Source organism: Xenopus laevis, chromosome 6S (assembly GCF_017654675.1).
Source record: "Xenopus laevis strain J_2021 chromosome 6S, Xenopus_laevis_v10.1, whole genome shotgun sequence".
In the NCBI taxonomy this organism is placed as follows: Eukaryota; Metazoa; Chordata; class Amphibia; order Anura; family Pipidae; genus Xenopus; species Xenopus laevis.
In genome coordinates, this window is record NC_054382.1 from 5,463,510 (window position 1) to 5,488,041 (window position 24,532).

At 37.0% G+C, this 24,532-nt stretch overlaps 1 protein-coding gene across 6 annotated transcripts in view; it reads right to left on the reverse strand.

Moving 5' to 3' along the window:
• Positions 1-24,532, reverse strand: part of LOC108719653 (obscurin) — a 133,989-nt gene that overhangs the window by 64,818 nt on the left and 44,639 nt on the right. For 4 of the 6 annotated variants that reach the window (XM_041567332.1, XM_041567331.1, XM_041567329.1 and 1 more), the window contains exons 29-48: positions 24,169-24,438; positions 22,906-23,172; positions 21,917-22,183; positions 20,300-20,566; positions 18,865-19,134; positions 17,582-17,848; positions 16,716-16,982; positions 14,688-14,954; positions 14,098-14,364; positions 12,901-13,167; positions 11,510-11,776; positions 8,804-9,070; positions 8,252-8,518; positions 7,681-7,947; positions 7,062-7,328; positions 6,618-6,884; positions 6,132-6,398; positions 3,727-3,993; positions 3,318-3,584; positions 2,648-2,914 (exon numbers count right to left, since the gene is read on the reverse strand). In XM_041567332.1, coding sequence (XP_041423266.1) covers positions 2,648-2,914; positions 3,318-3,584; positions 3,727-3,993; positions 6,132-6,398; positions 6,618-6,884; positions 7,062-7,328; positions 7,681-7,947; positions 8,252-8,518; positions 8,804-9,070; positions 11,510-11,776; positions 12,901-13,167; positions 14,098-14,364; positions 14,688-14,954; positions 16,716-16,982; positions 17,582-17,848; positions 18,865-19,134; positions 20,300-20,566; positions 21,917-22,183; positions 22,906-23,172; positions 24,169-24,438 — 5,346 coding nt within the window. The remainder of the gene's footprint in view (positions 1-2,647; positions 2,915-3,317; positions 3,585-3,726; positions 3,994-6,131; positions 6,399-6,617; positions 6,885-7,061; positions 7,329-7,680; positions 7,948-8,251; positions 8,519-8,803; positions 9,071-11,509; positions 11,777-12,900; positions 13,168-14,097; positions 14,365-14,687; positions 14,955-16,715; positions 16,983-17,581; positions 17,849-18,864; positions 19,135-20,299; positions 20,567-21,916; positions 22,184-22,905; positions 23,173-24,168; positions 24,439-24,532) is intronic. The other 2 variants (XM_041567330.1, XM_041567333.1) reach the window with 2 other exon arrangements.

The following is a 24,532-nucleotide window of genomic DNA, read 5'->3' on the forward strand; positions in this document are numbered from 1 at the left end:
GGGAACATTACCGTGTAAGTTTACACATATCATGAAACACATTTTTTTGTAAATCTTATAAAACAAACTATAAATATCTGATATGGCTTCCTTATTTGTTTTCTTTTGAAAAAACCCCAAAAACAACCAAAAAAACACATGTAAAACACAGAATCCAAAGTGCCACACAAAGCAAATAAGTTTCATAAAATACAATAAAAAATGGTGATTGCAAAAAGGATCATCATAGAACAATAAGAAGATATATATGTTTTTTAGTGTTTAAAGCACTGACAGGTTTACATAACATTTAAAAAATATTGTTCATCATTCAGAACAGTCCCTGCCCCAGTGGAGCTTACAATCTAAGGTTCAAACCACATTCACACAACACACTAGCCTCAATTTCATCAGGAGTCGATTACGCTTTCTGGATGTTTTGTCTGAAATATTAAGAAATGGGTCTCCACCAATAAGTGTTTATTCATGATGAATTTGTTGAGTGAAAATGTATTGAGATACACAAGCTCAACCCATGGCAACCCAATGATGTATTTATAGCATGATTCCTTCCATAGTGATATCTACTTTACTGTTCTATTATTTACCAAAAAGTGAAAAAGCTCTAATGGCATTTTTGAACATGTTGAAGTTCCTGTTCAATGGAGAATGATGATGATATAAGAAGCTGAGGAGCTAACCTAGTCCAACAGCTCCAGCTGGAGCAGGTGAGCAAACTGTTGAATAGAAAAAGTGAGCTGATTCGCCCTCTTTATCTAGGAACAGGGTCGGACTTGGCTTGTGGGGCATTGAGTAAAAACCCCATGTGACCTGCCCTCATTGCCCACTTTGACCCAGACCTGCATCCCCTCTGCCCCCTAATCTTGCCCCCTCCAGCCCTTATCGATCGGCAACTATAGGACAGGTATGCGTGGGGGCCTAGAGGCTTTCTAGGAATGTTGGAGAGGCCAGATATTAGGACAAAAGGCTTTGTGAGACTGAAACACCATATCCACCTTTGTCCTGGAAATTTGTCCAAGAATAGCGAGAGCCAGTATATCGTTTTCTGTTATATCACAATTGCTAAAATTCTAAATGTACAATTGTTTGATTATGTATATGATATTAGCTTCTCAGGTATGATTTAATTAGGGTAAATACTAAGCAATTGTATTGATTGCTCAACTATGTATTCATAGATGATGAATTGTTTTCATAGAAATTCAGCAAAAGCTTCAGGGATTCCAAAATTGCTCTCCTTGAATATCCTTTCTTAGGTGTTGTTCTTTACAACACGTATTGAAACGATGTCATATTTATATTTACCTTTCACTTTTAGATCACAGGTTGTTTTCTCTATACCGCAAATGCAACTGTAACCCCCAGCATCTCCTAAATCAAGTTTGCTGATGAGCAGCTCAACTTTTCCTCCACTTTGTTGCATTTGGTATTTGCTGCCAGATTTGAGGACCTGAGATCCTTTCAGCCATTCAACTGGCACATCTGGTTTGCTGAGCTCGCAAACCAAACTTGTCTTTTCTCCCTCAGTCGATTGAATACACTTCAGTTCTTCTTTAAAAATTACTGGAAGGACTAAAAGGCAAGAGAGAAAAATAATTTTCTCTCAAATGCATCAAAGACAACAAGATCTTTGGACTTTTTTTTTCTGATTATCTTTTTAAAATGAGATCATAAAAATAAAATGTGGTTAAACTTGCTCCAGTGAAAACTTGAACACAGCATAAAATCTCTTGCTCCATTCATTTTTTTTAAAATCTGAAAGTTTAAAAAAAGCTCAAAAACTTAAAAAAAGGTTAAAAATGTAAAATACCCCTGCAGGTGTTAATTGGCAGTGTTTTGTCATTCTCATTTTTTAGATTTTTTTCAATAGAAAAAATAGATCTCAAAAAAGTTTGAATTTGAATCAAAAACAAAATTTAGATAACTTTTTATAGGATCACAGAAAAATCACAATCTTGAATTTTAACAAATGTGCCCCAAAATGTTATAATGGCATACAGGGATGTGTAAGAAAATTACCAGAAATTTTTTTTTTTAATAAAACACTGCTACTGGTTAATGGTTAATAGATAAAGATGAATGAATTAGGAAATTAGAAAGAGATTTACTCATGTTTACCATAAAAGCCCGATGGACCCTGGCCTTCATGGGCCCCTCCAACCCAGACATGCATCTCTTGCCCCCCTCTGGCCCTGATTATGCCACAAAACGACAGGACAGGTACGCATTTCGGCCCAGGGGAAAGTTGCAACTAAAGGCCCCCATACATAGCCCAATAAAAGCTGCCACCAGACCAAGTCGGAACCTCATTGGCCCATGTGTGGGGCCATCCATCGGGCTACCCCGATCGATATCTGGCCGAGAGGTTGTCTAGGAATGTTGAAGAGAAGCTGAAAGTAATCAACGAGGCGGGATATTAGGACAAAAGGTTTTGTGAAACTAGAAGAACATATGAATCTTTATCCTGGTGTTTTTAAGTATTGAATTTTAACAAATGTGCCCCAAAATGTTATAATGGCATGAAGGGATGTGTAAGAAATGACCAGAAAAAAGAACATTTAATAAAACACATGTACTGGTCAGTGGTTAATGGATGAAGGTGGATGAATTAGGAAATTAGAAAAACAAGAGATTTGCTTATGTTTACCGTTGACCGTCACCACAGCCGAAGTCTTCTTATCGCCACACGTACACGTGTATTCTCCCGCATCTTTTGGATCTATGTTGTTGATTACAAGATCAGCACTTGAGCCTTCTTGTCTGAAGGAATATTTCTGACTCTGACTCAGCACTTGGGTTCCTTTCTTCCACTCAACAAAAACATTGGGTTTGCTGAGGGCACAGTGGAGAGTCGCTGTATCACTTTCTGTGACCTCTGTGTTCTTCAGCTCTTCTTTAAAAACAACAGGCAGAGCTGATAGAAGAAGAGATGTTTGTTGCAGGGGAAAATGAGTTGGATGTGTATATTTAATAAATTGAAAATTTGTTAAAAAATATCAATTTGATAAATATTAAATTAGTAGTATTGGGTGTCAACATTGAAGAAACAAAAAACGTTCTATTGTTAGTCCCACATTTTCTATGCTTATACACCTAAAATAATAAACCCTAATTATTCTTTAATTCTACATCTCTTTAAACATGTATTTTATGTTGGCAGTACAATGTTGCATATGTTAAATGCTTATATTTTCAATGATTTGCAAAGAGGCAGCTTCTTAAATGCTACAAGTAATAGCTGTTTCCTTCAAGATGACCTGGCAGAAGAGGCTACCAGCAAAAATATATTACTAGTCAAGGAAAGAGCTAAGAATTACCATTCACAGTTAAAATAGCAGAGGTCTTCTGGTCTCCACAGATGCAGGTGTACTGGTCAGCATCATCCAGATCCGTATCACATATTAGCAACTCAATCTCACAACCTTCTTGCTTCATGTGATACTTATCATTGGATCTTAAAGCTTGATTTCCTTTCATCCATTGTACTGATGCAGAAGCCTTTGTCACCCCGCAATGCAACGTGGCTGTTACCCCTTCAGTGACCTCAACATTTTTCAGATCAGCATTGAAGACTGCAGGCAGCTCTAGAGAGTGGAATGTGGACATTCATGATGAGTGTTGATGTTGCACTTTACAGCAGATTTTGGCATTTCATAGGCGGTAGAAGACCTTGGTTAGAAGATTCTTATACTATACAATGACCATTTTTTATTTTTACACATTTACCAGTAACTGTTAAAGAAGCAGTAGTGGCCTCCTCTCCACACACACATGTATAATTCCCAGAATCCTTTAACTCCAGTTTGCTGATGGTTAGTTCCGCTATGACACCATCCTGCATCAGTTGATGCTTATCACTAGGTTGAAGAGTTTCATGACCTTTCTTCCACTCTACTCTTGCATTAGGCTTAGTCAGCTTACAATGGAAGACAGCCTTCTGTCCTTCTCTTTCTTCTGCATGTTTGATTTCTTCTTTAAAGAGGGCTGGTAATTCTAATGGGAGATGACAAAAATGTAGGAGATAAATAGTCCAGTCCCATTGTGGTTTAAACATGACCAATGAATATGAAATCACTTGGTAAGCGAGAAACAAGACCGCATGGTTACTCGTTAAAAATCATAAAAAATCATATATGGTTCAGAATAAGTAACAATAAGTAAAAAAAATAATTACATAAAAATTGATAATTGTGGGGCGTTGTACGTTGGCTTCAAAAGCTTTTGGTTTGAGTGTAAGCATCTAGAGTTTGCTAATACAGGTATGGGACCTGTTATCCAGAATGCTCGGGACCTGGGCTTTTCCGGATAATGGATCTTTCTGTAATTTGGGTCTTCATGCCTTAAGTTAACTAGAAATTAATTTAAACATTAAATAAACCCAATAGGTTGGTTTTGCTTCCAATAAGTATTAATTATATCTTAGTTGGGATCAAGTACAAGCTATTATTACAGAGAAAAAGGAAATCATTTTTAAAAATTTGGATTATTTGGATAAAATGGAGTCTATGGGAGACAGCTATTCCGTAATTCAGAACTTTCTGGATAAGGGATCCTATACCTGTACTAATAGTTGGTTCTCTGATCCATTCCCTTTGCTGAAGTAAATTGGTGATCCGAATATTCCAGTGTTTCTAAGAATTACTCAAAACAACTAATTTTATTTTTACTTCTAAGGAAAAGCTGGTTGTTTGCTTAAGATTTACTTAAAAAAGAGCCTGTCAATAAACAGACATAAAAAAAGTTGAAAAATTGGCAATTAGGCAAAACCAAGAAAATATTTTGGACAACATGAATCACGAAAGATTTTCTAATTAATCTAATTAATAGCCATGGATGCCCAAGTTGCAGTATATACTATTATATTTTTATTTATGTCAATTTAATATTAAAAGTAACTATTAGGCGGTTATTTATTAAAGTCCAAATGCCAAAAACTCAAAAAATTTGAGTCTTTTTGACAATAAAATCCAAATGTTTAAGTGAAAAAAAACTCACATTTTTCGTGATTTATTATACCCCGAGGATGGAAAAAGTCTGAATCTGAAAATCCAGCATCTCAGACCTGCCGAGGTTGTATATAAGTCAATGGGAGAGGTCCCGAAGATATCCTGATCTGCGCAGGGTTTCATGCAAACATTCAAAGATTTTGTGGTTTTCAGCAAAAATCCTGAAAAATTCATATGATTTGAATTTTCGTAAGATTTTCACGATTTTTTGAGTTTTTTCCCGCACTGGAGTTTTTGGGAAAATGTATTGATAAATAAGGGGAAATAACGCTTGCAGATTCAGAGTATTTTTCAGAAAATAATGAGATAAATTTGGATTTTGATTTCCATTTCTTGTACCCTACTTATTTTAGGGGTGATCAAATCAATCATTGATCTGGACAGATAGAATTTCTGTGCAGTTTGACTGATTACAAATCAATGTAACTGTTTATTTTAAGGACAAACATGATAATTTATTTGTTTTAATTTTTTTATATTCAATTTAATTTCTAAAGGAAGTAAATTATTTACTTTGTGTTTGTTTTTTTTACCATTCTCTCTGGTCTTGCAATTGTTATTGTTAAATTGAAATAAAAAAAAATTAAATAAATTGCAAACTTTTAAAAATGGAATTTAAAAATCTACTTTGTACATTGTAAATGTACTAAAAATGAACTATTTCTAAAAATTTTTAAAAATATATCTGTTTTATAGAGACGATAAAACAATTGGAAATTCTAACGCGTAAACATCGAGATTTAGCTTAAGGAGGCAAAATTAGATGGATGCAAAATTAGATGGATGCAAAATTGGTGGCAGCAGCAAAAAGTTAAAGAATGAATTAAGAAGTAAAATGAATTGATGTAATGAATTAAATATGAGGTGTAACCGGTGAACAAACAATGAATAACATTTTTTAACAAAGACATGGACTTGGTGTAGATATAAATGAATCAGCAACGAACATAAACACATCAAAATGAATATCAAGAAATATAAGCGGTGAAAGAACTGACGGTCGCAAGTAGCAATGACGCAAATGAGGTGGCGGCAGTGTTAATGACGGTGATGATGACGGGTAAGGGCAAGCAGTTGAGAGTGGATGGAGACTTGTGAAAAGACATCAAGGGGGAAACGAATTACCATTCACAGTGAGTGAAGCTGTGGTCTGGTGAACTCCACATACACAAGTATACTCGCCGGCATCTTTCAGGTCCAAATTATTAATGACCAACTCTGCCTCAAGACCTTCCTGTATCATTTTGTACTTATCGCATGTCTTCAGAGTCTTGTGTCCTCTCCTCCACTCTAGTAGTGCATTAGGCTTCGTCAGTTTGCAAGTCAACACAACTGAGCTCTCTTCAACAGCTTCCTTGCTCCTGAGTTCCTCTTTAAATTGTGGTGGCACAGCTAATATGGAATTAAAAGCAGATAATCATGTGCAAATTAAATATTTTTAAGGCTGATCTTTGATTTACTTTGGGGTGTCAGTGTGATGAAAGCAAAAAAAAAAAGGGTTATCATGAATATGCATGATCAAAATAATGTGGGTAAAGCTGTGATTATGAGAAGTTATTATGGAAAACTGTTAACTATGAATGAAGTGCAACCGATTCAACAATGATTTACCATTCACAGTCAGCATGGCTGTTGTTTCGTGATCTCCACAAAAACAAGTGTATTTCCCAGAATCCTGCAGATCTAACTGACTTATAAGTATCTCAGCCACAAGGCCTTCCTGCCTCATCTTATATTTGTCATTGGGTCTGAGGGCTTCCTGTCCTCTCCTCCACCCGACAGAAGCATTAGACTTGGTCAGCTCACAGCGCAGTGTGACGGAGTCTCCTTCAACTGCTTCTTTATTTTTAAGGTCCTCTTTAAAACGTGGGGGTAAAGCTGGCAGAATTTGAAATAAAAAAAAATATAGATACAATTAAAGACTAAAATAATCTTCTATGTTTCTTAGAGTTTGATGCATTTAGCCTGAACCATCTTTCTCCATCAAAAATATATGTCTTCTTTAGCAGTGGGAATCAAAAGATTTTCTTTTTTTGAATTTGTTATTCATATTACCTATAACGCTTAAGGTTGACGTGGTCTTCACATCTCCACAAATACAGGTGTAAACCCCAGAATCCTCTTCTTCTAGATGAGGAATCACCAATTCTGCAATAGAACCATCCTGGCGCAATATGTGCTTTTCAGATGTCACCAAGTCCTCACTATTCTTTCTCCATTGCACAGTCACATCGGGTTTGCTAAGCTCGCAGTGCAGGATAGCTCGGTCGCCCTCTTTTATGTTCTCATCCTTTAGTCCATGTTTGAAGTGAGTAGGCAAGGCTGAGAAATGCAGAGGGCACAATGAATGGTCAAACTAGAGGAGAATCAGCTGAGCACTCAGTTAATGGTCTGTACACCATCACGCATAGATAAAAGATGGTAGAGAGAGATATGTAATACAAATAAGTCAACATAATGATTCCCCTGTAAGTTATAAAACCCTAAGTACGATTTCCATAAACAAGTAATGTTTAAAAGTTACAAAATTTAACATAGAATTCGTCCTGTAGAAGTAAGAGTAAATAACATGTATGTGTGTATTTGCTCACCCTTTTTCAGCTATAGGCTACTATATAGTACAATGGCACTATTATGTTTTCTTATATTCAGAAAATCTAGAGGTAATTTTTACCATTCACTATTAAGACAGCTGTAGTCTGTTGTTCACCACACACACATGTATATTCTCCCATGTCTTTCAGTTCCAAATTATGGATTATTAGTTCTGCAGAAGCCCCATCCACTCTCATTTCATATTTGGGACTTGATTTCAGAGCTTTGTGACCCTGTCTCCACTCAACATGGCCAGGAGCTTTTGTCAAGACACAGCATAGAGCAACTTTTTCTCCTTCTGGGCTTTCTTTATTGCTCAGTTCTTCTTTGAAAAGGATAGGCAGAGCTGAAGATTGCAGAAGAGATATGGAATGGTCATTGATGGATTCAAGATGACAAAGAAGCTAAAAGGTAACAAACAGTCCTACTGGTCCAAAACAAGAAGAAAACATAAAGAGGAATCGTTAAACAATGTCAAAGTTATTACAGAGATCCATGTTGTAGGGCTACATTGAATTTCTCCTTTACAGTAAGGGATAACTTCCATGTCTTTGATGGAGTTCAATCATTATTTTGCGATATCAAATTCTTGTGACTTTGTAAATTGAATCTAAATCTAAAAGATGAATTAAATGCCGACAATTTTTTACCATTAACTGTTAGGTTTGCTGTGGTCTCCTGGTCTCCACAAACGCATGTGTATTCGCCGCTGTCTTTCACGTTTAGGTCACTGATACTCAGCTCAGCAGCCAAGCCTTCAAGTTTCATTGTATACTTGTCACTTCCCTTCAGCAGCCGGTGACCTTTCTTCCATTCCACCTTTGTGGCTGGTTTGGAGAGTTCGCAGTGAAGAGTGACCATTTCTTCTTCTGTAGCTACTGTATCCCTCAGGTTCTTTTTAAAGAATACCGGAAGAGCTAATCCGCAAAATTAAACCACAACTATCAACTATCACGATTATGATTTCAAATTTCAACATGAAATAGTATAATAAGATATTAGTATATATTTTTTAAGAGATGAACCAATGCATTTTTTTTTTAACCCACAACGTTTTAAAGAAAATAATATCTTACTTCTTTATACCTGGAAAAGACATCCTATGTCTATCACTGTATATAATAAGACAGAAAGATGATGGAAAATAGGAAACCATTTACTGTAAATTGCAACAAATGGAACAGCCGTTGAGTATATTTTACCATTCACTGTTAGGGTTGCTGTCGTCTGCTGATCCCCGCACACGCATGTGTAATCACCCGAATCACGTTCTTCAAGATTGCTGATTAAAAGCTCAGCAGAAAGACCTTCTTGCCTCATTGAATATTTCCCACCAGGTTTAAGAAAAGATTGACCTTTCGTCCATTCCAAGACAGCTCCGGGTTTAGTTAACTCACAATGAAGAGTGGCCTGTTGGCCTTCCGTGGCCTTCTCATCTCTTAGTTCCTCACTGAAACGCGGTGGGGAAGCTAAAGAATAAATTGAACATCTAAAAGATACTAAATCACCAAATAATGTTTTTTTTCGGGGGGGGGGGGATTAATTGAGAAACATTTCATTCTGTTTTGGATCAGGGAATTGGAAAGCCTGTAGCAAGTTATTGGTTTTTCATTATAAAAAGTCACATCAGAACATCAAAGATCGTCAACCATCAAATAGCAGTTATATCTAATTACACAGTGGAAAATGATGCAATTGCCTATTCAGAATTATCACAACCCAGGATTTAAATATATACATGTAGATATATTCCATTGCTGGGATATTATCCAACATACTGGATGTCCTACACTCAGGGGGTTATTTATTAACTTTTTGCTGCAAAACGCAAATTTTTTGTTTTTTTTAGTCAAATTTTTGAGGATTTATGAAAGTCTGATGTGGCAAAAAGTCAGAATCACTAAATCTGCCATCTTAGACCTCCAAAGGTTGTATATAAGACAATGGGAGAGGTCCCAATCCTATTTGGATGTTTCTGTGGTCTGCTCTGGAATTAGCCCGAAAATCCAACTATTTCTGTCTTTTCAGGCAAAAATTCCAAAAAGCTGGGATTTACAGGAAAAAACCTGAAAAAAATATACGATTCGTGAAAAAACTAAAAAAAATCATATGATTCAGGTTTTTGCTCAATTTTATCGAGTTTTCCCCCTGATCCAATTAAATCAAGCTTTTTTAATAATTAATAAGGTCCAATCGTGGATTCTAGTTTATAATATGGATTTTAGTAAATAACCCTCCCCATTATATTATAATGAATATGTCTTATAAGAAGCAACATACTGGGTGCCCTACACTTAATTAGATTATAATGAAGATGTCATATAAGGAAGGTGCCTCTAGCCTGTAGGTGTCCTGATGCAGAACCCTAATGTAAAGTCCTTTGTTCCTCAAGGATTTTACTGTCAGAGCATCAGAAGTGTTTTGCTGTCACATAGGCATTCAGCCTTGAGATGTTTATTTCCATTACTAGAAATACTATGGTGCTTATATTTTGTTGTATTTCTTCTTAAAATATAAATGATGATATTCAGGTAGGTAAGGGTTTTGCTGGACAATGATAGGGTTCATACTGTTTACTATGTCAACACAACTCAGTAAGTTTTTTTCACCCAGGCCTCACATAGCAACATATTAAAAACCCATTACTTTCAAAATTAATCTTAGGAAAACTTAGGCATAACAAAAATGAAGAAGAAAGACTTCATGTAGGTGTCACTAGGAGACCCTCACAAGGAATTGTACTGCCATTTTAGTTGTTTTGTTGGGCTCTCCTTTAAAGCCTCATTTATAAGTAATTTTAGCTTATATCTTTTCCCTGGATTGTACTCTTGTACCTCCCTGTATGGTTCAGTGAATGTCATTAGTATCACTCAATAGTCAAGGCAATGGATTAAAAAACCGTAGACACTGGAAAGATGTTCATTAACTCATGGAAACAGTGCAGACAATTGGTCAGGCTCTTGTCTTTTGTATCCTACTGACTTCAAAACCAACCCTCTAGAATAGACCGTTATAAAAACCATTCTAAGCCAAATTATACAGACCAGAATCCTTATGTCCTTGAAGCAACAATTAAAGTAATGTTCCCAGATATGGGGACATATCTAGACAATCCAGCCAAAAGGACTGCATTGATTGTATTTCTTTTAAAGGATAAGGAAACCTTTAAAATAATTGATGAGGGTGCTTTTCTAAGCAAAAAATACTATGGAGCAGGCACTCAAATGGAGGCAATCTTCAACCAAGTTGTTGAAGCAAAGTAGAAAATTTTATTATGTCCCTTACATGTTTCGTGTTACAAACACTTAGTCATAGGCTTTACATGTACTGTTAATAGGAATGAATTTTGTTACAACAGCGCCACCTGTTGGATATTTTCCCACCAGTCTGACCACCAAGTAGTCAAGGAAGAAGTTGTCAGGAGAAACAAACAATGAATGTAGATTGCAAAAGTGCGATTGTTTTAAAGGCTTACTTATCCTTTAACTGCAATTGGCTTGCAATTCGTGCTGATGAAAGACTTCCATGATCTGGTAACCTTAAGTTATATTAAATTATGCTCACTGTGTTCTTCTATCTTCATAATAAACAAATGTGCCATCACAAATAGAAATATACATTTCCAGTTTTACATAAATCATCCCTTCATAACAAAGTATTGTTGTTTGTGAGATGTACCAACTCACCTCAGTGTCCAACAGCCTTCACCCAACATTGCCATGCTAGGAAAGGTTGATCAAGAACAAATGGCAGAATCCAAGTTAGCTATTACTAGAATAAACCAGTTGAAGCTGAACAGGCCATGAAATGTCTCAGCCTCAAACCTATTAGACCATTAGTACAGTGTAATACAGGCAGATATACCTAAAGTATACCATGAATGTAAAGGAGAAACAAAAAGGCATTACCAGCTACTGTCACTGTTGCTGTAGACTTGTGGTCCCCGCACACACAACTATAATCTCCTGAATCCTCCAATACCAGGTCACGTATTTCTAGCTCGGAAACTGCACCTTCCTGACGGATCTTATACTTTTTGCTCTGTTTTATCATTCTGTGATCTTTCTTCCATTCAACGGAGGCATTGGCTTTTGTGAGCTCGCAGCGCAGGGAAGCACATTCACCTTCTGAGACCTTCTGGTGTTTAAGTTCTTCTTTGAAAAGGGCTGGCAGTTCTAGAAGCACAAATAGGAACAACAAACTTTATTGATAATCAAAAAGAAACTATGCTACTGTATGTCAGGAATAACTATTTGTTCTCCTACACTGTCATGGGTAAGGTGCAAGCACAATATAGTAGTTTGGGTGACTAATGTGTCCATTGATAGTACTTGAACATCATGGGTTGATTAGGGGCAATCAGAGAGCAAGAACCAATGGCATCATATAATAAGCAAAAGTGCAAAGGCTGGGGTAAAACTTACAATAGTAAGTTTGTCCTTACAAAGTCTACCTCAAGTTGTCTTAGGGGCACTTTCTAGCAGGCATGTACTGTAGAGTACCCATTCCACATTAGTGCTCCTAGCAGAATGTTTTTTTAAGTACAATATTAAAAACACAAGGTGCAAGGGGGCAGGGTAACCAATGGACTGAGGAGTTATATCTGCCTGTATTAAACTCCGCGGAGGTGATGTGCGTGCATTGCGGGGCCAGAGTTCAGAAGAGAAAGGAGCCTAATGGCCACACATTGCCCCCTGGATCAGCACTTGACCCGAAAGTCTTGCACTGGAATCCTTAAAGTGCAAAAAGTGCTAAAAAAAGAATAAATAAATATAATTTAAAAAAATGCCCCAGATGAATGGCCGGAATTATAAAAATGTATCATATTGCCATGCAAAAACTCTGGGGTTAGGACATGTGCAAAAGAAAGTGATCCGGGCATTTAAAGTGCCAGTGCTTCATGGTGACCACCCACCAGTGTTCTTCTGGCACCCCAGGTTTGCAAGGCCTGGGGCACTTTATGGGGCTTCATTTCTTGAGCAGGCCCTTGGCCAAACGATCAAGTGTTTCTCTGCTTCACCAGGGAAGGGGCTCCCGAAATACCCTCCTTAGCTACAGAGTATCCCTTTCAACTAAGAACAGATACTACACTTTATCTTAGCCAAAAGGCAGAGGTCACATAAAAAACTCAATATGTCCTTACTCAATGTAACAAGGGTTTAGAAACCCTTGCTACCAAAGAAAAACACATAAATTGAATCGTGGAATTATAATATGCACTATGCTAAAACAACATTCACTGCCGATAATATTCATTGTTGCTTCAATAGCTGTGCTTTTATCATTTTGGTTTTCTCACCCTTAACTTTAACACGTGCAGAAGTCTGTTGGTTTCCAGTATCACAAGTGTAGGTACCAGAATCCTCTGGTCCTGCCTTATGAATAATTAAATCTACTAGGCATCCTTTTTGCCTAAATTCATATTTCTCATTGGCTTGAAGGGTTGTGATGCCCTTTTTCCACGTGACTGGGGCGTCAGGCTTAGTGACTTCACAAGATAACGTCACGGAGGAGCCTTCTTCAATCTCAGCATCTTTCAGGTCTTGTTTGAAGCGAACGGGCAGGGCTAAAGATAGAAAAGTGTGAAACAAATGTTTCATTATTCGTTGTGCATATCTTATGTAGAAGAAGCAGTTTTTAAGAGTTCACTCGTTCCTGCAGTTTATAACAGGGTTAACAATGGAATGGTCTTGTTCCAACCCTGAGCATTGCTATGGTACCACAAGTAAGGCAAACACTATTAGAAATGTCCCATAATCATAGCAAATTCTTATCCTTTTTCATGTAATTATTATATATATATTATTATAAGGGAGTCATGATTTTTAATTTACACTACAAATAATTTACTCTACCATGTAAAATTTAATTAATTCTTATCCCAACAAGTGTTTTTTTTTGTAATACTGGTGTGTAGGTGCATCTCAGGTCATTTTGCCTGGTCATGTGATTTCAGAAAGAGCCAGCACTTTAGGATGGAACTGCTTTCTGGCAGGCTGTTGTTTCTCCTACTTAATGTAACTGAAGGTGTCTCAGTAGGACATGGATTTTACTATTGAGTGCTGTTCTTAGATAGGTTACTTACCATTGTTCTGCTGATGTGCTGCTGGGGGGAAGTGATATCACCCCAACTTGCAGTAAAGAGTGACTGAAGTTTATCAGAGCACAAGTCACATGATTGGGGGCACCTGGGAAATGGACATGTCTAGCCCCATGTCAAATTTCAAAATAAAATATCACAAAATCTCTTTTGAAAAATGGATTTCAGTGCAAAAGTCTGCTGGAGCAGTACTATTAACTGATGCATTTTGAAAAACACATGTTTTCCCATGACAGTATTTAAAATGTTGTGCCTTTCTTTGAAGAGCTTAGTGGACTTTTATAGCTCACATGTCCTCTTATTTATTAAGGGAATGGATAAAGAGTACAGAAGTATGAAACTTTGAATGTACTGCCAACCTGGAAGTAAGAAAGAAACATAATGTGATGTTCTTACCAGTCACTGTCACATTGGCTGTGCTCTTCTGGTCTCCAATATCGCAAGTATAGTCTCCAGAATCTTCGGTCTTTGCATTCAAAATAAACAGCTCAGCCACAGTGCCGACGAGCTTCATGTTGTACTTCTCTCCATTCTCTAGGACTTGGCTGCCCTTCATCCAACGAACAGACGCACTTGCCTTGCTCAGTTCACAGTGCAACTTCACGCTGCCTCCCTCTTTGGCTTTCTCATTCCTGAGCCCTCGTTTGAACAAAACTTGCTCAACTGGAAGAGATGCATATGTTTCTATTTCACAGATCTATTTTTTCAAGTCAGAAAATCACTAAAAGTTTTCACTAAAAGGCTTCTTATATGGTCAGATGTAATGGAGATGCTTATTTGCCAATAGCAGTAAAGCCAGTCACAGTGAACCTGGTGTCTTTGCTAACCAACAAGACCCCTCTAAGCAGGTGATCACTTGACTATTTTTACCTTGAGTGGTTAGGCTCTCACTGGAAAGACACATCCGATAGGGCTATGTTGGGAAATTATGAAGGGTGGTCCCAACCCTAACTAGCACCCACAAGCTAGCATTGTGGGGTCTTTACCTTTCACAGTTAGAGTTGCTGAGGAGGTCCTTTCCCCAGTTCCACATTTATAGGTTCCAGCATCTTCCTCTACTAAATGGTGAATCAGTAGTTCCACCCTGTGGTCTCTCACTCGCATTTCATGCTTCTTGCTGGCTTTAAGCACATTTCCATCTTTGCTCCATTCTACCTCAGCGTCAGGATTGGACAGTTCACACCACAGGGTGGCTGTTTCCCCTTCCACAGCTTCAGTGCTCTGTAGCTCCCGTTTGAAATAGGCTTGTGGGGCTTAAATGGAAGAAAGATCAGATGACATTGGATGTTGGGAGCCATTGGGAGACATGGCTTGTTTCATTGGTTAATGCAGATACATTTCAGAGGCACTTGTAATCATTATCAATTCCTATAGCTTCTAATTTCATCAACAGATTATTGGGAATTGTGGCATACATTAGTATCATCTATGCATGATATAAGAGCTCAGAACCTTGACTACCCTTTGTATGTGTGCAATGGAATGTGTTGGTTTAGACAATAAATTTCAGAACAATATGTAGAATACAGAGGAACATGTGTTTCCTGATAATGTCTGATTCTGAATTCAGCTTAATAATGACCATAACTAACTGCGACATAGGGGGTTCTTTCCTTATTCCAAGGACTTTTGTCTCAGCCCAAAATGAGTATTACGTAAACACGTAGATTTTCAAAACTGAAATAACCTACTATCAGGACAATGGCACATGGGACGTTGTGGTCACCTTTGACCTCTCTCTCTCTTGGAGCATCGTCAAGATGGGGGGCCTTATTTATCAAAATCTGAATTTTAAAAAAGTAATCCGAGTATTAAAATAGTCATACTAAACTAGAATCCACAATTTGACCTTATTTATTATTAAAAAAACATGATTTAATCAGTGAAAAACTCAATAAAATTGAGTGAAAATCCAAATTGTATGATTTTTTTCTGATTTTTTTCCTGAATTGCTCGATTTTTCTGGCCTTTTCCTGAAAAGTCAAAATTTTTCGGATTTTTGCCTGAAAAGCCCGAAATAGTCAGATTTTTGGGTTAATTCCAATGCAGACCACAGAAACTTCCAAATAGGATATGGACCTCCCCCTATTGACAACCTCAGCAGATCTGAGATACCGGATTTTCAGATGCTGACTTTTTTCAGCATTGGGCTTTAATAAATACCAAAACATTTGGATTTTATAGTAAAAAAAAAACTAAAAATTTTCAAGATTTCAGACTTTAATAAATAACCCCCTAAGAGTTCTGTACCTTAAGCAGCTTTCTGATTAGTAGAATGGGCAAAATGCAAAATCCACACAGACAGACAAAATACTATAAATCTTGCTTAATGGTTGTTATTTTAAGGTCTGAAATGGTTTCACCAATTACAAACTTTATCTCTAGAAAAGAACATTTTCATCATTAATATTCCTTGCTAAATACATCCCACTGTAAAAAATCGAGAATGAAATATTGAATATTTACTAGGCCAAAGTGCTATTTAGTGAACCATGCACGGAGAAAGAAAAAAAAGATTAGAAGATTCAAACAGAGTGATGGCATGTAAGTGTCTGCAGCAGGTAGTTCATGTCTTTGGCAAAAAAATAAGATCAGTTGGCATTCTGCATCTTCTTATCAGTAATGACAATCAAACAGGATTACACTTCCAGTTCAATATATTAAAACTGAGACCAATATATTCCATTGTCATCATGCAGTGACCACTCTCTTTCTAGAGAAGGTCAATATGGTCATCAAACCCTTTGGCCAAAATGTCATGCTTCCACTACATGTTGGTTTGCAACTACAATGTTCTATTTCTTGCTTTAATTAACTGTTGCTCAGGAACATGAAGCAGAAAACTGTTGGTCTTCAGTACATAGACTATGCCTTTAGATGATCCTTGAAGATCAAAAGATGGTTTCTGTTTCAGCTTTTATTGCCAGAACGATTAGATCACGTGTTGCAGCTATCTGCTGCTCTGAATTTTGTACAAAAAAATATTTTAGCCAATTCAAGCCAAGTACTCTTACCTTTGACAGTGAGGTTGGCCTTCGTCTGTGCGTCCTTAATATCACATACATAGAGGTCACTGTCACTCTTCTCCAAGTCATTGACCTGCAAGCTTAGGGCATTGCCTTTTTGACTTATTTCATATTTTTCACTTGATTTGATCTCCATTATCCCTTTTCTCCAGGTTACAGAGGATGCCTTCTTCTCTGTCTCACAGTTAAAAACTGCAGACTCTCCTTCTTCAATATTAATATCTGACAATTCCTTTTTGAACCAGTTGGGTTTTTCTATCAAAACAAACAAAAATCAAGACGGTAAAAACTACAGGTTAATAAAAATGAAGAATACATGCTCTGAGCCGTATTAGCCATTGCTAGTTGATAATTAAATCCCAGATCTGTTCTGAACCATTACCAGCATAGCATAAAAATTGTACAGAAAATGAAGAGGCTGATTTATCAGTTTTTGAGTTTGGAAATGTCATCATGGGGAAAAAATTCACGATTAAACTGTATCAACTTTTTTTTTACAGGACAATTTTTTCCTGGATCACTACTTATGAAAAAACTTAATTGGATAAGCTTAATCATGTTAAGTTGAAGAAAAAAAAACAGCACTTAATTCCATCCACTTTCATTAACATTGTTTTAAAAATCTCAAAAAATTGATTGAGTGTTCAAAATGCACCTCCCATTGACTTCTATAGATGCTCAACTGGTTTTACCTGCCACATTTTAAATCAACATTATAGATAAACAAATATCTTTTTTTTTTTTTTTTTAAATAGTAAATAAATACTAAAATATGGGAGTAAAACATAACTTATTTTATGTCAAGCTTAATTATCTCTCACAGTTCTGTACAGGTAACTTTATTCTTGCTATACCTTTTATTTGGACGCTGGCTTTTGTTTGGGAGATGCTGGTTTCACAAGTATACTCTCCAGAGTCTTTTGACGTGACTTCATGGATTGTCATTCGGGTTTCAGTTCCTTCCTGGAAAAATTCATATTTTTGGCTTTTCTTCAGCACTTTTCCATCTTTGCACCATTTTACATTTGCGTCTTCTTTAGATAGTTCACACTTCAAAATAACGTCTTCTCCCACTGGAACGGTTTTATCTTCCAATGGTTTTATTATTTCAGATGGTTTTTCTGAAGGAGAGAAGGTACTAATAAAACAACTAACCCACAATAGACTAACTAACTAATAAATATACACTAAATACAATTAAATTTAAGAAAAGTAAAATTTTTCCATGAGAATAAAAGTCAGATTTTGTCTGGTAGTCTGTACTTCATGAATCCAGTATCACCATACCCCCAAATATCTGGTTCCATGTTTAGGTGCTCGTGTTTCCATCTCCACTACATTTGAGCTGCCACAATGGTTTCTATTAAAACCATCAATTTCTACCACAATCCAAATGTGTGAATTTTGAATTAAAATTTAAAATTAACACAAAATCACATGAAAATTTAATGTTTGCTTTTTTTACGAAAAAATAAATAAAATTTAAAAAAACTTGATTGAATGAAACTGTGTAAAAACTTGAATGCATCAATTTTGTATTCTACTTTTTAATGGGTCTACAAATAGTGATGGGCGACTTTATTCACCAGGAGCGGATTCGCGGCAAATTTGCACGATTCGCCAGCATCAAAAAACAATGTTGTCAAAAACTAGACACCGGCGCAAATTTTTCACCGTTTTGCAAATTTCCCGTGAAAGAATTTTTCTGTGAAGCGCAAATTCGCCCATCGCTATCTACAAACTCTCAAAAATATTAAAAATTCTGAAAACTCGAATTGAATTTTTTTTTCATATTTTACCCATGACAACTCCGAATGCGTCTACATGAACTTTAAAAGTTTACTTAGAAGTTTTTACTTTAGAACTTTAGATGTTTAATATTTCAGTTTAAATAACAAATATTTGTGGTTTGGAAAATATAATTTGATTTCATGAGTTTAAGTGCAAATAAAAATTTTAATTGTGGTAAACGTTCTAATTTGAAAGCAAATCCTGAAAAGGAGTGCCCAATTTATACAAGGGGGTGAAGCTTTGTCTAATGTTTCACCTCTGTTTTTGCATTATTATGAATGTCCATCTTCAATTTATAGCTACTTCTGTAAACATCTGGGAGGGCAATAATATTAGCCATCCTTACCTTTAATAGTCAGTGATGCTTTGGAGTTCAGATTTCGAGCTGTGAATATGACTTCCCCAGCATCTCTTGCTCTCACTTCTTTTATATGAAGTACATATTTCCGTCCCTTATTAGAGACATTGAAACGTTGGTCACCTTCTACACTCTGTCCATTCACTGTCCAGGAACATTCATCGATGCTCTCGTGAGAAAGAATGCACTCAAAGGTACAACTCTCACCTTCTTTAGCCTCCGAGCTCTTGAGACGCTTAGTGATTCCAATGTTGAGCTCTGTTAGAGTAAGTTTAAATGACAAATTGTGCAACAACTTTTAATCATACACATTGTTGGGCAGTTAAATAGATTGTAAATGTTATACAGTTTTCAAAAGAATAAATTGCTCATTGAGGAAAAAGGGCATTTTACCATATATACTCGAGTATAAGCCAAGTTTTTCAGCCCCCAAAATATGCTGAAAAACTCTACCTCGGCTTATACTCGGGTCAAGCGTAAAAACGGTCGCCGGCGTCTAAGAATAGTCGCTGGCGCCTAAGAATAGTCGCCGGCGTCCAAGAATGGTCGCCGGCATCCAAAAACGAGACGCCGGCACCTCCAATGGGAGCAGAAACCCTCAATTTTTTGATTAAAACTTACCAGAAGCTGCTGCATTTCTCACCCTCGGCTTATACTCGAGTCAATAAGCTTTCCCAGTTTTTGGAGGTGAAATTAGGTACCTCGGCTTATACTCGGGACGGCTTATACTCGAGTATATACGGCATTAGCAGAAAAAAATAAAAACCCTGTAAAATCCCATTATTAGCTGCCAATTTTTTTTTTCGAATTTCTAAAAAAAATATTTAAAATGCAAAGTTTTCAAAAAAACACAAATTCAAAAATATTCACTAATGTGTTTTTTTCTCTGAATTGAATTTTAATGAAATTAAACATTTCTTTTAATTATAACAAGCTGCACTCATTACAAAAAAAAATCACAACTTTTTGAAACCAGCTTTTATGTCTGTTATTTACAGTTTTTGCCTATGCATTTTTGCAATTTACATAAAAGTATTTTTTATGGCTAAGAAATAGTTTTTTTTGCAACATAATAGTCCTCTACTAGTTAGCTGCACGCAATACTTTACCCATTTGGATGTTAGGAAAATTTCCCTGCACCTAGTAATTCTTGAGAATAATGTTATTTTTCTAGAAGGGCAGTGAGAGGTAGCTAATGGCCCAATGAACCAAAGTAAACAGGCCAGTATGTGTACAGTACACAGACTGATGCATACGGGTCACCACAGAAGAACAAAGGCCTACAGGAGGAACCCAGACAATAATTAAGGCATGCAGCACTCTGTTTTAGCTTGGTTGTGCGAAGAAGCAGAGCAATCTTGTGCCACATGACTTTAGAAGTAGAATTCTACCATCAAACAGCAGCAATTCATTTATTACATACCCTGAACACTGATTTTGGACTTTGCAGTATCTGTTCCAATATCGCAGATGTACAGTCCTGCATCAGACTTGTTAAGGTCATGGATGATCAAGCACACGGTTTTTCCTGCCTGCATCTGCTGATACTTGTCTCCATTGGGTAGGACTTGGTTATCTTTCTTCCAGACTGGTTTCACCTTGGCCTTGGAGACTTCACACCCTAAAGTAACCATTCCTCGTTCCTCACCTACAGCATCATCTAAGGACTTCATGAAAACTGCTGTTTTTTCTGGACAAAACATACAGACCATCTTATGTTTCCAACAATATAAGCAATCAACAGGTCAAGAAAATCCTTATTATGTTATGTTTTTAAATAGTACATGCAGAATCTTGGGTTACTCCAGTAATCTAAGGGGCACATTTACTAAGGGTCGAATATGGAGGGTTAATTAACCCTCGATATTCGACCATCGAAGTAAAATCCTTCGATTTAGAAAAATCTACGGATTTTAATCCATCGATCGAAGGATTTTCCTTCGATCAGAAAAAGCTTAGCAAGCTTATGGGGAAGGTCCCCATAGGCTAACATTGAAGCTCGGTAGGTCTTAAGTGGCGAAGTAGGTAGTCGAAGTTTTTTTTAAAGAGACAGTACTTCCACTATCGAATGGTCGAATAGTCAAACTATTTTTAGTTCGAATCGAAGTCGTAGTCGAAGGTCGAAGTAGCCTATTCGATGGTCAAAGTACCAAAAAAAACGTAGAAATTCAAAGTTTTTTTACTTCGAATCCTTCACTCGAGCTTAGTAAATGTGCACCTTAGAGTAGGAACTTTTGGGAAGAAAGACATAAGCGCAAATATGCTCATACTACGCTAATTCACTAAAAGGCGGAGTTTTGTCGTGGGCACCGAACACTGGCGACTTTTCGTTAGCGTTACTTCGGCAATGCAAGCATTTGATAGTGAAGGTGTGCTAGCATTCATTTCTGCCTAGCAAAACTTCGTTAGGGATCTTGCGCTCAGGTCACTTTGCATAGGGTCGGGAAATCTAAAGTTGTATGGACGTCTTTATATTAAATGTTGGGGCATATACTTACAAATTACACTTTTTAAAACACATGTCCAGGGAACCTTAATAGAGTTATTCTAATGCCCAACACATGTGCCCACTGTAAAATTAATGTTCCATACGTTTGCAAATGTATGAGGAAAACTGGTTATCTAAAAAAGTTCAAGTTAGCTCTTTTGCAGGCAATCAGAAAAAAGTGTTTTTTGAACTTTGATGCCTTTTCGACTCACAGAATATAATGTACAGTAAGTGACAGAAGACTGAGGAAGTTCTACCTACTTTAATGCCCTTCACCTGGTCTGAGGTGGCAAAGACAACTCTGGCTAAATAGGTAATTTCAGTAAAATCTGCACTTTATTGAATTTGGGGAGTAATGACCATTCGCCAGAGCGAAAAGTAGCCTGGCGAAAGAGTGTGAATGACCCCTAGCGCGTCTTTTTCGCTAGCAAATTGTCACCTGCATTACTGCTAGTTTAAATAAATGCCGTATTTGGAAAAACATTGTAAATAATTCAGCAATCATTAGCTATCAACTTAAAGCCATCAGACAATGCCAGTCATTACACCAACCTTTGACCTTTAGCTGTGCACTGAAGGAGAGTTTCTTAGTCTTCACACTCACTGTTCCAGAGTCCTCGGGGGCCACCTGTTTCAGCGTAAGAGTGTGAGTGGCCCCAATTTTCTGAATGTCATTGAAATTATTGGAGTATAGGAGGGTGTTGTTCAGGAACCATTCCACCTCCTCATCATCGTGGGACAACTCACAGGAGAACACAGCACAGCTTTCTTCTTCAACCTCTACATCCTTCAAGGGCTTCAGGACTTTCACATCACGGGCTGTTATGGAAAATAGATAGGGAATGTACAATAACTGAAAATACTGATTAAAATCCTAGTTTTTTTAAGGTTTTACAAATTATATATCAAGTAAACATATCTCCATAAAGGTAATTTAGTTATTTTGGATCTAGCCGTTGTGATGTCAATATATTGTATTTGTTAGTAAGAACTGACATTTTATTTATTATTTTAATGGGTCCTTGGACAAAGATAATTTTCAATCTGTCTGATCAATGACATGACAATGACCCCAATAGTAGCCTTATATATAAGTTGAGGAGGGAGTAGACTTAGGTTAACTTTGGATCCATCTGTGTTGCCTGTAAGATCCAGAGGAAGGAGTTTGCATGCAATGAACATACAAGCCAATTTGACCCATTTGTAACAAACCCACCATATGGGGGTTACTTTAACCAGGGGATTGAAGGGTTAGCATTGCCTAATGCAAATGACCAGTGCCTTAAACACTTTTTCCAATCAGGCAGGGAGGTGCAAACATATGCAAATCTGACCAGAGCACATTAGGAGTAAAATATGGTGAATACCATGACACGTAATGATGGCCATGAACTTGTGCCAAAACATGCAAAGAATGACTGGTACAGGGGATGTGCACAATCCAATTTTGTGTTTGCAACTTTGGCTGGCTAAGTTGGTCTTCCAGTATTGGAAAATACAGATGACAACAAACACTAATATATAATCTAAAACCTTCATACCATGTACATTCAGGTTTCCTGATGTCTCGGCATCTCCAGCTTTGCAGGTATATGTTCCGGAATCCTCTGGAGTCACCTGTAATATTTTGAGCTCTGCCATGTTCCTCTCCAGCTTCAGTTTGAACCTCTCTGATGGTTCAATTTGACTTTTATCTTTAAACCATTCCACAAATTTGGGAGGAGGCTTAAATTCACAGGACAGTATCACAGTCTGGCGCTCATTGGCAGTCTTATCCTCAATACGTTGGGTTAACCGAACGGGGATTTCTAACAGAAAAATGAGAACAATAAATGTCTGCCTGATTAAATTTGGACTGCTTAATTCATGTTCTTCAGATCAGAATGTGAAGGACTGAAGTTATTCTTCATTTTTAAATTCCCTTATGAAACACAGACTAAAGCCGGTATTCTAAAAAACGGTGGGGTAAAAACGGGCTTAACTAACTTAAAGGAACAGTAACACCAAAAAATTAAAGTGTCCTAAAGTAATAAAAATATCATGTACAGTTGCCCTGCTCTGGTAAAACTGGTGTGTTTGCTTCAAAAACACAACTATAGTTTATATAAACAAGCTGCTGTGTAGCCATGGGGGCAGCCATTCAAGCACAGGATACACAGTAGATAACAGATAAGTACTACTATAGTTTATATAAACAAGCTGCTGTGTAGCCATGGGGGCAGCCATTCAAGCACAGTATACACAGTAGATAACAGATAAGTACTACTATAGTTTATATAAACAAGCTGCTGTGTAGCCATGGGGGCAGCCATTCAAGCTGGAAAAAGGAGAAAAGGCACAGGATACATAGCAGATAACACATAAGCTCTGTAACATACAATGAGATTCTTCAGTGCATATCTGTTATCTACTGTGTATCCTGTGCTTGAATGGCTGCCCCCTTGGCTACACAGCAGCTTGTTTATATAAACTATAGTAGTAGTTTATAGCGTTTCTGAAGCAAACACACAAGTTTACCAGTGCAGCACAATAGTACATTATATTTCCATTACATTCGGGCCCTTTCATTGTTTGGTTTAACTGTTCCTTTAACTTACTTCTGCTTGATTAAATTAGAGAGCAATTCCCCACATTTTCCATTGTGAATGAATATTTGGGATTCTGCATAACAAGGAACCCTATCTAAGATGGACTAAGTAGAAGAAGGCGGCTGTTTCAAATATCTTCAGTTGCAGCCACCTTTCGGTATGTATTTTGTATGTTTTTTATATGGTTTTTACAACACAACAACTCCTACACCTTACCTTTAACCAAAAGTTTGGCAGAAGACTTGGACTTTCCAATGTGAAACTGGACAGCTCCAGACATCTCAGGAGAAGTCTTTCTCAATGTCAGTCGGTGGACGGTTCCATCTTGTTCTATGGTGATGCCTTTTCCATCACAAAGAACTTCTCCACCGAGGGACCATTTCGGGGGCTTCACTGACACAATCGATGTGACACATTCAAATGTAGCAGATTCAGGCTGTGTCACTTCTACATCTGCCAGTTCCTTCACAATATTAATTGATTGTTCTGAAAAATGAAAGATATATGTCATAAAATACAAGGACCTGTAATTTTAGGTTTTTAACTTTTATTAGTCAAGGAAAATTGCAGCTTATGTATC